Source organism: Protomyctophum parallelum (assembly GCF_964188405.1).
Source record: "Protomyctophum parallelum genome assembly, chromosome: 11".
Classification (NCBI taxonomy): domain Eukaryota; kingdom Metazoa; phylum Chordata; class Actinopteri; order Myctophiformes; family Myctophidae; genus Protomyctophum; species Protomyctophum parallelum.
The window spans coordinates 10,247,365-10,259,864 of record NC_139707.1 but is presented as its reverse complement, the minus strand read 5'-3'; the positions used below and the strand labels follow the sequence as shown (position 1 = coordinate 10,259,864).

Here is a 12,500-nt window from a genome sequence, read left to right as displayed (position 1 = left end):
CTGGTTCCTTTTCCACCAACAGAACTTTGGTTCCAGAACTGGTTCCTTTTCCACCAACAGAACTTTGGTTCCAGAACTGGTTCCTTTTCCACCAACAGAACTTTGATTCTAGAACTGGTTCCGTTCTAGATTCTTAAACCGTCAGTGCTTTCACGGAACTGAAAGCCTTTTTTTGTTCCAGTTCCAAACCAACTTTTAGGATTCTGAACCAATTCATTTTCAGTGGAACCTGAAAACCGGTTTTACTGGTGCTAAAGGACTGAACCGGTTTAACTGGAGGTGAAAGGACTGAACCGGTTTAACTGGAGGTGAAAGGACTGAACCGGTTTAACTGGAGGTGAAAGGACTGAACCGGTTTAACTGGTGCTAAAGGACTGAACCGGTTTAACTGGAGATGAAAGGACTGAACCGGTTTAACTGGAGGTGAAAGGACTGAACCGGTTTAACTGGAGGTGAAAGGACTGAACCAGTTTAACTGGAGGTGAAAGGACTGAACCGGTTTAACTGGAGGTGAAAGGACTGAACCGGTTTAACTCTGGTGGGAAAGGACTGAACCGGTTTAACTGGAGGTGAAAAGACTGAACCGGTTTAACTGGAGATGAAAGGACTGAACCGGTTTAACTGGTGGGGAAAGGACTGAGCCGGTTTAACTCTGGTGGTGAAAGGACTGAGCCGGTTTAACTCTGGTGGTGAAAAGGGGCCTTTGAGAGAACGAGAGAGGAAGAAGTCTTTAGCACTTAAAACACACACGCCGACTTGTTGTGATTGGTTGGCTTGGGACGGGACGGACCAATCATCTGGCTTCTGCTGTGAGCAAGTCAACTTCCTTGTTGGTTCTGCGAGAAGAAGGAATGTAAACAAAAAGAAAAGAAGGGAAGGCAGCCCCGCTTCATCATTGGCACAGAACACGGTCGTGGAGTCACCTGGAAGCCAAATATAATATATATATTTTTTTTCTAACATGGATTTGGCCACCGATATACGGCTCCCCAAAGAACCTCACTCGTCCTTCTTCAAATCCCTGGTGTTACGTTTCTTCCCCTCCTCCTCCTCCTCCTCCTCCTCCTCCTACTCTTCCTGGTTGAAGGTGTCGTCCCCTCCTCCTCCTCCTCCTCCTCCTACTCCTCCTCCTGGTTGAAGGTGTCATCAGGGCTGAGGTCCTCATCTTCGTCATCCAGACTAGCCACGTTGGTGAAGGTCCCAGCTAGAGAGGCCCCGCCCCCCAGGATGGGCTTCACCGGCGCCATCTCCGACAGGATGATGTTGTCCTGGTTGTGAAAAGGTTAAAACGGGTAAACGGTTCATCCTGCTAATCTTAATATAACATGTTATTAAAGTTTCAAAACATTTAAGAAGAAAAAAAATAGATGCGTTCCTCACACAGAGTTTGGCAGTGGCGTAAAGTAACTATAAGTACATTTGCTCAAGTATTTCAAATTGTGCAGAAGCAGCGAGTGCATATTCCAGAAACGGTACTGCCGGGGGGAGCCGGTAAACTGCCGGTACACGGTTACAGCCGGTAAACTGCCGGTACACGGTAACAGCCGGTAAACTGCCGGTAACAGCCGGTAAACTGCCGGTACACGCCGGTAACAGCCGGTAAACTCCACAACTGTTTGGATCAACAGCGGCCCCTAGTGGCCGGTTCGTACGCTACAGGTACACACCTGGTTAGATCCCACCAGCGTGGTCTTGTCCATGATCTCTCCACTGTTCTTGGACACCACGGCGTCCAGGAAGTCGTAGCGGTGATGCCACGTGCCGCTCTCGAACAGGTACTTGGTGAGGTAGGAGGTCAGCATGTTGGCCACCAGGGAGGCCAGCATGGACACCGTCTTGAAGGGGAAGCGCTGCTGCACGAAGGTGTGCTCTACCTGCACGGAGCACACAGGGAGGACATTAAGTCAACACTTTGGAATTAAGTCTATGACTTTACTATTTTTTAAATCCTTGATTCTATGTGCAGTACGAGCGGTTACAAGCAATGAAAGTAATCTAATCAGGAGCCAGATTAGGTGGTGTGGGCATCTGGTTAGGATGCCTCTTGAGCGTCTCCCTAGGGAGGTCCTCGACCCCCCCCTACCACTGGGAGGAGACCCCGGGGCAGACCAAGGCGCAGTTGGAGGAAACACATCGACTCACTGGCCTTGGAACGTCTCGGGATCCCCCAGGAGGAAGTCACTATAATGTTCCATAGCCGCGACCCGGCTACGGATAAGCGGTTGGACTCACGGCGTTGGTGAGCGGGTTGATCTTGTCCTCGTAGTAGTATCCGGGGTAGTAGATGAACGGCGGGAGGTAGAGGTACGGCTCCCCGCCTCCGATACGCAGCAGCAGGCCAAAGATGTACCTGGAGAAATACTCATATTAGCATAAAGCATAAAGTATAGTACTCATTATGCACAATGTCCCGTTTCATACGTTTTCAATTGCATTACAAATCTTTTGAAAATAGCAGTTTCTATCTAGTTTTCAGAAAATCCCTATAGTATATTTCCATGTCAGTGATTCTCAAACTCTAATCATGTCAAGGACCTTTTTTACATATATTTTACTTAAATATGTTGTTCCAGGGACCCCCTCCCACCCACTGTCCACTGTGAAATAATTATATATAAAAAGTTTTAGGCCACTTTCAAAAGCTTGTAGGTCTGCTACTTTTGAGAAATCGTGAAAATGTGTTGCAAATCATGAATTATATTCTTATTTTTTCAGAATATATATTTTCAGATGGGGGTCGGCGGCCTATTACATATATTTTTGGGGGTCCTTGACATGAAAATGTTTGAGAACCACTGACATAGAAACATAGGGTTTTTCAGAAAACTGTCATGATTTAGAAGACATTTGTAGAATCGTCCTCAGGTCTAAACGGGGTGTACAGTAAAATCGACGTTGCGTATAATATTACCCGGCCACGGATCCGTAGGTGTTGGTCCCCTTGACGAACAGGACGCAGAGCAGCTGGGGGAAGATGATGACGTACACCAGGTCAGAGCTGAGGTACCACAGGCCGTACACGGTGCCCGTCAGCAGAGCCATGGCCGTGGCCGCCGCCCCGAACACGAAGATGGTGATACGCATCACCCACACGATCTCACGGTCCGACGCCTGCACGGAGAGAGAGAGAGAGAGGTTGAAATCGACATGTATAAATATGAAATAAATGCTTAAACATGTAGCTAGGTGTAATGTCACCGTGTGACACTGTGTGATCGATCAGCTGACAGGCCGGGGTGAAGCCACAGACTACTCACAGACTGTCTGAAGGCCAGCTGGTAGATGTTTAGATCTCACAGACTGTCTGAAGGCCAGCTGGTATAGATGTTTAGATCTACTCACAGACTGTCTGAAGGCCAGCTGGTAGATGTTTAGATCTCACAGACTGTCTGAAGGCCAGCTGGTATAGATGTTTAGATCTACTCACAGACTGTCTGAAGGCCAGGCTACTCACAGACTGTCTGAAGGCCATCTGGTAGATGTTTCGGGCGAACATGGAGCTGGCCGACAGGATGGAGGAGTCTGCGGAGGACATGACGGCGGCCGACACGGCGCCCAGGCCAAAGAAGGAGATGTAGGAGGGACAGAGGTGCTGCAGGACGATGGGCAGGATCATGTCCGACTGCTGGTTCTCCTTGGGCGGGATGGGCCCGTACGACGTCTGGTTCCAGTCTGGGATGGGATCAGAACACACACAACTAGAACATCAGGATGTGTGGTTCCAGTAAAGTAAAGTAAGGTGGTCCCCATGCAGCTAAATGATGGAGAGATGGTAACCAAATGGACCCTTATAGACCTTTAACTCTTAACACATTTTACGCCAAAGAAGTCTACACAATTAGAGAATATAGAATAATTGTTATTTTGATCAATGTTTGCCTGTTGTCTCTTATTGTAGACAACATCTTATCCAACGACAACAAAATATTCTACGTTTTGGGTGGGAGAGGCTAAATGTCATCAAAAGGTGGTCTGTGGCTCAGATGGGTCTGAGAGGCTAAATGTAATCAAATGGTGGTCCGTGGCTCAAATGGGTCTGAGAGGCTAAATGTCATCAAAAGGTGGTCCGTGGCTCAAATGGGTCTGAGAGGCTAAATGTCGTCAAATGGTGGTCCATGGCTCAGATGGGTCTGAGAGGCTAAATGTCATCAAATGGTGGTCCATGGCTCAGATGGGTCTGAGAGGCTAAATGTCATCACATGGTGGTCCATGGCTCAGATGGGTCTGAGAGGCTAAATGTCATCACATGGTGGTCCGTGGGTCAGATGCAGAATAAATAATGGGCCTTGATGTGAAAAGGGTTGAAAACCACTGTCACCATTACACATTTAAATTGACGATTGCTTGTCACACAAATATATTACAATTTGAATTGTGTTTTTGGCATTGGAAATTGGAACGTTATAGAGAGGCCATCTGGGAAACAGATTGATGGTCTCCGGTTCAGATCCCCCAAAAGTGTCCATGAGCAAGAGACACTTAGCCAAATGACTGCTCCCCGGGCGCTGTATAATAGTCCAATATAATTACTGTAGGAGCGTTTGTATTGATGTATTGGTGATGGATGTTGATTGATTGATTGATTGATTGAAACCTTTATATATTCACCCTGAGGTTCACCCTCATTTGCAATGCTGCCGAGATCACACATATATACACACAGATATAAAACACAAAAATAGATAGACAAGTAAGTAAAGGCATATAGATGTAAAACACAGAAACAGTTAAATAAAGTAACTGAAAGTGAATACGTTGAAAACAATTACATATTGAGGTAGGGAGGTTTAAAAAGCAGGTTATTAAATTGTCCATAGGATATTGGGGTATACATTTTTTGTGGTTGTGAGTGTTCCATGAAGTAGGGGCATGGGAGCAGATTTTCCCAGTTCAGACTGTACAGATGGACCTCTATAAGACAGTTCAGACTGTACAGATGGACCTCTATAAGACAGTTCAGACTGTACAGATGGACCTCTATAAGACAGTTCAGACTGTACAGATGGACCTCTAGTGTAAGTCAGTACAGACTGTACACTTTGAGCGGTTCTGATCAGTGCTTCTTTTCCAGTCTAAGTTAAATTTGAGCATTGTGTTTGGACGCAAGTCCTTTAAATGTGACCGCCGGTTGATCAATGCACTGGGAAACGGCTGTCAGCCGCCAACAATTACTGTCAAGATATTTTACAGTAGAGAGCGTGGCTTTTTTTTCCAGTTCACTTTCAATAAAAGAGTGATGTAAAAGTGGCATCTGGGCCTTGAGCGGTTGAGTGGAGGGCGGTCTGGTGCTTCTAGACTGGGAGTAGAATGCCTGAAGGAATATCCCTTAGGATGGAAATTAGACACGAACCATTTACGTTCACAAACACATTGAATCCCTTTGGAAATGCAGGTTTGCGATGAAAGCAATTACATTTTACTATATTCAAAATGATTTAAAGAATATAGCAACAATATTATTACACAGCTTGTAGATCTACCATTTTTGGTTTTTGATTTATTTCCCCCCCATAAATCAGTGCAATTGAACACCCTTTATGTGTGTGCTGGTTAAAAAAAATTAAACAAATGGAAAGCTTCGGACAAAACCGCTTAACTCCATTGGACCCTCAAACTGTCTGCTAAAGCAGCTAACTCCACCACCTCTCCCCCTCTCATGGAAGAGAGGGGGAGAGGTTATCTTAACTCATCCACCCATCCTCCACCTTATCTTCCCATTCAGATATTTCCTGTGGTGTCGTCCCCCTCCCCCCCGTCTCTCTTGCATGCTGTCATCTCTGTGCTCACTCTACCCCCGCCCCCCCCCCCCTCTCTCTCTCTCTGCATGCTGTCATCTCTGTGCTCACTCTACCCCAGCCCCCCCCCCCCCCCCCCCACCATGACACAAGGCCTCGTCCAGAGAATTGCAAATCTGATTTATTTCTCCAATCTGGTGTTCAGATCTGAAGACTGTCCACGCTGTCGTTTGTCAAGTGATTCGTGTGTTCAGAACAATGCAGAATAAGAATAAATAGCTTGTAGATCTATACACAGCTTGTAGATCAGATATTATATACACTATACTAGTAGTATACACTAGATATACAATCTACTGTAGTAGTATACACTAGATATACAGTATACACTTAGTGTTCAGACTGACACGAATGCGTGCGTGAGTGTGCTCCCTCTCTCTCTCTCTCTCTGTACTATTCTCTCTTGGTCTCTCTAATTCATACATCGGTAGTCATGATGTGACGTGCTGTTAGCTTCAATATCTCTTCATTTTTGGCCTAGACTGCAATGGAGAATACATTATGTCTATTCATTCATTCCTCTCTCTGTCTCTCTGTCTCTGTCTCTGTGTTTGTCTCTGTCTCTGTCTCTGTCTCTGTCTCTGTCTCTGTCTCTGTCTCTGTCTCTCTCTCTCTCTCTCTCTCTCTCTCTCTCTCTCTCTCTCTCTCTCTCTCTCTCTCTCTCTCTCTCAATTCAGCTTTATTGGCATGAGAAAACGTACGTTTACATTGCCAAAGCAAAAGTGGAACAAGAAAATCTAGATAAAACAATGTAGACCTATGTACAAATAAATATGGAATTTAAATAGAGGTGCAAACAGAGCTGTGTTACGTGAACACTTTGGATAATACTGTCTTGTGAAACTATAAAAAGATTGTGCATTTTCTTTTTTTTTTATAAGATATTTTTTTGCGGCTTACGCCTTTTTTATTGATTTTTTTGAAGGGACAGACAGTAGGCTGACAGGAAACGGGAGAGAGATGGGGGGGATGACATGCAGTAAAGGCCGTGTCGGGTCCGGGAGTCGAACCCGCGGCACACTGCGACTGGATTACCAGTCCGGTGCCCAGACCGTTACGCTACGGCCTGGGCCAGATTGTGCATTTTCTGTCAGAGATAGTTATACATAAATAATAGGAGACGCTTTATACTTTTGAAAGTTGACAGCAGAATGTCAATGTTTTGACATTCACTTAGTATGAAAATTAAGTGGACAAGTAGCAGTAATTTATTCAAGTAGCAGTGATTTATTCAAATGTAATTGAATTAAAGTGAGTGGCTCTGTTTATATTCTCTGCTTGTATTCCATTTGACATCCTTCTCCTGCATGTCACAGCAGCTCTCTCTCTCTCTCTCTCTCTCTCTCTCTCTCTCTCTCTCTCTCTCTCTCTCTCTCTCTCGTCTCCAGACACAGATCGTTGACGGAACGTCTCGGATCCTTAAACTAAATAAATCACTGGTCCTCCTCAGATGTAATATTCAGCATATTCATGTCGCGAGGCGTTGAGCCCCCAGACGATCGTCTGTGTGCGTGCGTGCGTAAGTCACATGCGTGCTACTTTTGTATGACGAAGTAGGGCATTCATTTACACACAAAAAATACATTTTAAACGTAAAATGTTGAAATATGGAGATTTGAGGTTTCTGTAGAAATAGCCTATATATTTATTACGTGACATAAAAACCACCCTGCCTCACTTCAGGGAGAAAAGAAGGAGAACGGCTTGAAATGAAGTCCCAATTATTCCTGAGTCCAGATGTTTGCTGCAGCTCATCTGGAACGCACCCAACGTTTACTGTGAACTCACTCTATTTATTTTCTAAATCTAATTATCCCACCATTTTTGTAACTCTTTGCCAATTGCCTAAACCTCCCTCTCCCCGGGGAGAGCCCCGAACTGAGCTCATGCTTCCTTCAATGCATGAGGAGTCCAAGCCGCTTCTTTTCACCTGACAGTGGGGGGGGGGGGGGGGGGGGGGGGGGTTTCCCCGGCACGACGTATAGCACGTGGGAGGGACACGTTATTTCCGACCAGTTCCTAATTTCCACTCCATCAGGCGCCCCGGCTGGCCAAGGGGGGGCAGTATTCAGTATTTTAGCCGTGACGTGAGCGCCCCCTCCAGAGATACTTCCGGGTCTATACTTTTGTGTCCCCACAGAGTTATACTGTGTCCCTCCGTCCCTCCGTAAAACAACCACTAAAGTCTCATCTAACCCCCCCGGGGCCTCACTCTAGAGCCAGTCACTGCTGGGTCAATGCACAGAGACGTAATGTAATGTCCCCCCAGGGAGCACTCTATAAATCCTACTTAAAGTGCCCTGGACACCGCTGGCCTGTGTGTGTGTGTGTGTGTGTGTGTGTGTGTGTGTGTGTGTGTGTGCAACTGCGTGTGTGCGACTGCGTGACTGCGTGCGTGCGTGTGTGCGTGCGTGTTTGTGTGCGTGCGTACCGGTGGATGCGCCTATAGCTCCAATAAGGACAGAGGGGACGGCCATCACCAGACAGCCGAAGGCAGCGAGGAAGGAAAGGATCTGAGCGTAGGTGGCTGAGGAGGCAGAGAGCACCCTCTGGAAGTACACCTGCCACGGGATGCCTCCTAGCATCTAGGAGGTATAAATACATAAATTAATACATATATAACTACATAAATACATATATGTGACCAAATTTGACTGAGAGCCTGCCATCACGCAACCTCCAGCTTTTCACCAGAGGAGAAAACATTTATTATAATTTTTATCCAAAATGAGTTAATAGCACAAGCAGACTCTTCACATACTTTAACTAGAGCATGTCTGAAATAAGTGTCAGAGGTGTAAATATGAAATAAATGCTTAAACATGTAGCTAGTTGTAATGTTAGAGTCCACAGAAGTGAACCTTTCAAGCCTGTTTTCTCAACTAAAATTTTTAAAAAAATCCAATGGCAGTCCCTCAGTCAAATTTGGCCACATATATACACCTGCCACGGGATACCTCCTAGCATCTATAGGATAAAATAAATACCGGTACATAAATACATCAACATACATTTTTGTCTGCTAAAACAACCGTAGATTTGGTCGACTAAAATCTCATGCTATTCAGTCGACTAAAACTATACCAAAAGTTAAACATTTCAGATGATCAAAAACATGACCAACAGCGAATGAAATTCTCCTCGACAGACCAAATGAGAAGTCAGCAGTGCTCACCAGCAGCAGGAAGTTGTCCGCCCAGCGCCAGCCGTCCTCGGCCTTGATCTGGCCCAGCCAGGGAGCCTGGTAGATGGCCTGCTTGGCCGACACGCCGATGTCCGACACCGCAGGGTTGGAGAGGGCGAACGGCACGCTGATCCACTGAGACACACAGACAACACACACACATCACTGTGACACACTGATCCACTGAGACACATACAAGTTCACAACACACACACATTACAGTAACGACACACAGAACACACACACATTACAGTAACGACACACAGAACACACACACATTACAGTAACACGCTGATCTACTAAGACACACCTTACAGTAACATTACTGTAACACACTGATCTACTAGTACTGACACACACAATTATTTTTAATAAAGAATATATATTTAAAAAAGATTGACAGGCAGGCCAATAGGCGGCAGGCCACCAGGAAAGGTCCGGGCGTGCTGCCATTCTGCCAGTGCCATCATGATAATTTCACTGTACCTGTATCAGTGAGTGACAATTAAAACCCTCTACTATCTTGAATCCTTTTGCCAGCATCATTCTTGTCAGAGCAACAAAGGGTTGTGTAGTTGTAGTTGTTGGTTTGCATCATTTATGTTGTTCTGTAAAAGTGGTGGTATTAGGGCTTGTTTGTTTATATCTGCGCGCTGGTCGTGGTGGGCTGGTCTGGGCCGAATTTTTGTCCCAGTCCAGCCCTGCCGGCACTCATTGTGTTAAAGGGACTCACCAGGCCAACGAAGATGCAGAAGAGCTGGACCACGTCTGTGTAAGCCACAGAGTACAGACCTCCCACCAGCGTGTAGAAGATGGCGATCAGCGCCGAGATGATCACCGACATGTTGATGTTGATGTCCACGATCACGCTGAGAGTGGCCCCTAGTGGAATAAAATATAGTTATATCACTGAGTGTGGCCCCTGAGGGGAATAAAATATATATCACTCTGAGAGTGGCCCCTGAGTAGAATAAAATATAGTTATATCACTGAGAGTGGCCTCTGAGTAGAATAAAATATAGTTATATCACTGAGAGTGGCCCCTGAGTGGAATAAAATATAGTTATATCACTGAGAGAATAAAATAGCATTACTGAGAGGTCATTTTGACCAATGTTTTTGATATTTTGAAGTTGTTTTTTTTGCCCATGAAGCTTTCAGAAGGTTCCCCTTTCCATGAACATCATCATTCCATCATCTCAGATGTTTTTGACGTCTGAAACATTTTCTAAATATGAATTTAAGCACATGCTACTTCTGTCACATTTTACTTCAGTCATGCTAGTGTTAAAGATAAGCAGCTTTGTTTACATGTTCAGCGCTCTACTCTGTACAAATAGTAGTCCTGAGGGTGGTTGTATTCCATTGTTTACATATGCAGTAGGTCTACTGGGTACAGATAGTAGTTCTTAGGGTGGTTATATTCCATTGTTTATATGTGCAGTAGGTCTACTCGATACAGATAGTAGTCCTTAGGGTGGTTGTATTCCATTGGCTAACCTTCTTTTGTCACAGCAGTTCACAAATCTTGCTGCTGTGTTCGCAACTTTGTGCAGTGGGTGGATAGTCTGCATGTCGTCCCTTGAGAGCGGAGGCGTCTGTGTGCAGTGGGTGGATAGTCTGCATGTCGTCCCTTGAGGGCGGAGGCGTCTGTGTGCAGTGGGTGCATATAGTCTACATGTCAGCCTCTCTATTTGCATGGCTGTGTTTCATTATGGCTGATGTTTGAGTGGGTGCAGCGGTGAGACGGCGCATGCATCATCATACACTCACTAATGAAAACGCCTGGGTTTCCGAGGCTATGTGCACTCACTCACTGCACTACTTACCCAGCGCAGACAAGATGGCCGCCGACCAGAAGATCTCTCCCATGAGAGCGGGGATGAAGAGCAGGCCTCCCATCCTCTTCCCGTAGATCTGCTGGAAGGGGTCCAGCATGGTGACGTACCCTCGGGACCGCATTGGCTTGGCAAAGAACAGGCCCCCTGGTGGTCAAACGGGACAGGTGGAATAAAGAACAGACGGAACAGATGGAATAATGCTAAATGAAATCTCAAAGAGTGGGAATGAAACGATGATGTTTTTAGGGCCGACCAGCTGAAGAAATCATACATTTGAGGCATTTGATTATACGGTTGCATTTTATGACATTTCTGAGACATTTCACAACACGTCACGCTGCCACGTGTTGTGAAATACTCTATGAAACGTCTATGGGAAAAATGCATGGGCCAGGCCAGGCCAGACCAGACCAGGCCAGACTGTGGTACTCACCCACAACCAGACTGAGGGCGTATCCGAAGGGAGCCTGAGCCCAGGCCAGACCGTGGCCCGGCAGGTAGACGTACTCTGCGGTCCCGTTGATGTAACCCCCGCCGACCCAGGTGGCTGCGTGGGAAAACACACAGAGCATAAACATAACGTTAGTTACAACACGGAATTATCCTGTGCTTTTCAACCCATCTCAGCATTTGAGCCACGAACCACCGTTTGATGACATTTAAGCCTCTCAGGCCCATTTGAGCCACGAACCACCGTTTGATGACATTTAAGCCTCTCAGACCCATTTGAGTCACGGACCACCATCTGATGACATTTAAGCCTCTCAGACCCATTTGAGCCACGGACCACCATTTGATGACATTTAGCCTCTCAGACCCATTTGAGCCACGGACCACCATTTGATGACATTTAGCCTCTCAGACCCATTTGAGCCATGGACCACCATTTGATGACATTTAGCCTCTCAGACCCATTTGAGCCATGGACCAACATTTGATGACATTTAGCCTCTCAGACCCATTTGAGCCACGGACCACTATTTGATCAGACCCAAAACTAAAAATATATTTTGTCGTCGTTGGATAATATTTTGTCCACAATTCCATGCTGTATATTGATGTTGGTACCATTAGGAGAGATAACAGGCAAACGTTGATGAAAATATCAAATATTCTACATTCTCTAATTATGTGATTTGGGTGATTTGGAAAACCCCGGTGGCGTTTTGAAGCACCCGGAAGACTGCCGGAAGTACAATTATAACTCAATGGCTCGAGTGAGCGGAAGTTAATCCCGGACCTCAAACGTCATATACATGACGTCCGTCCACCTCCATGAAAGTGCTGCAGTTCCTCTTTTCGCCAGTAGGTAGTGGCAGCTTCAACGTTGGATAGCCTTACTGGGGGCTTGGACACACAACAGGCCAACAGCACGCACACCAAGGCCTGCCCCCGCTCGATCATGGTTGGCGGAAGGCCCCTCTCTATCCTGATTGGATGAAGGCTGGGCCACCTAGCCAAAAGCAAAACCTACGTTTTTTGACAGCAGGAGTTAACTGGGGACAGGGAGGGTGGGAGGAACTCCTTATATGGTCAGGACACTCTATAGTAGGGAGGATTATCACAACAAAACAAAAGAATAAGTGATAATTGAATTAAGTGAAATCACTGAATATACCTTTAACCAAATGGACTGTGAGGGTCCATTTGGTTTCCTTTCACACTCTCAAGAGTTAAAGA

General features: G+C 45.9%; 1 protein-coding gene across 1 annotated transcript in view; it reads right to left on the bottom strand.

Moving 5' to 3' along the window:
- Positions 1 to 1,118: 1,118 nt before the first annotated feature.
- LOC310866567 (high affinity choline transporter 1-like) overlaps positions 1,119 to 12,500 on the bottom strand; it is a gene marked incomplete at both ends in the record, with an annotated part of 13,064 nt that continues 1,682 nt past the window's right edge. The window contains 10 exons of the mRNA XM_083776214.1: positions 1,119 to 1,268; positions 1,668 to 1,874; positions 2,233 to 2,350; positions 2,912 to 3,111; positions 3,455 to 3,672; positions 8,227 to 8,380; positions 8,971 to 9,114; positions 9,713 to 9,861; positions 10,809 to 10,964; positions 11,254 to 11,367. Coding sequence (XP_083632340.1) covers positions 1,119 to 1,268; positions 1,668 to 1,874; positions 2,233 to 2,350; positions 2,912 to 3,111; positions 3,455 to 3,672; positions 8,227 to 8,380; positions 8,971 to 9,114; positions 9,713 to 9,861; positions 10,809 to 10,964; positions 11,254 to 11,367 — 1,610 coding nt within the window. The remainder of the gene's footprint in view (positions 1,269 to 1,667; positions 1,875 to 2,232; positions 2,351 to 2,911; positions 3,112 to 3,454; positions 3,673 to 8,226; positions 8,381 to 8,970; positions 9,115 to 9,712; positions 9,862 to 10,808; positions 10,965 to 11,253; positions 11,368 to 12,500) is intronic.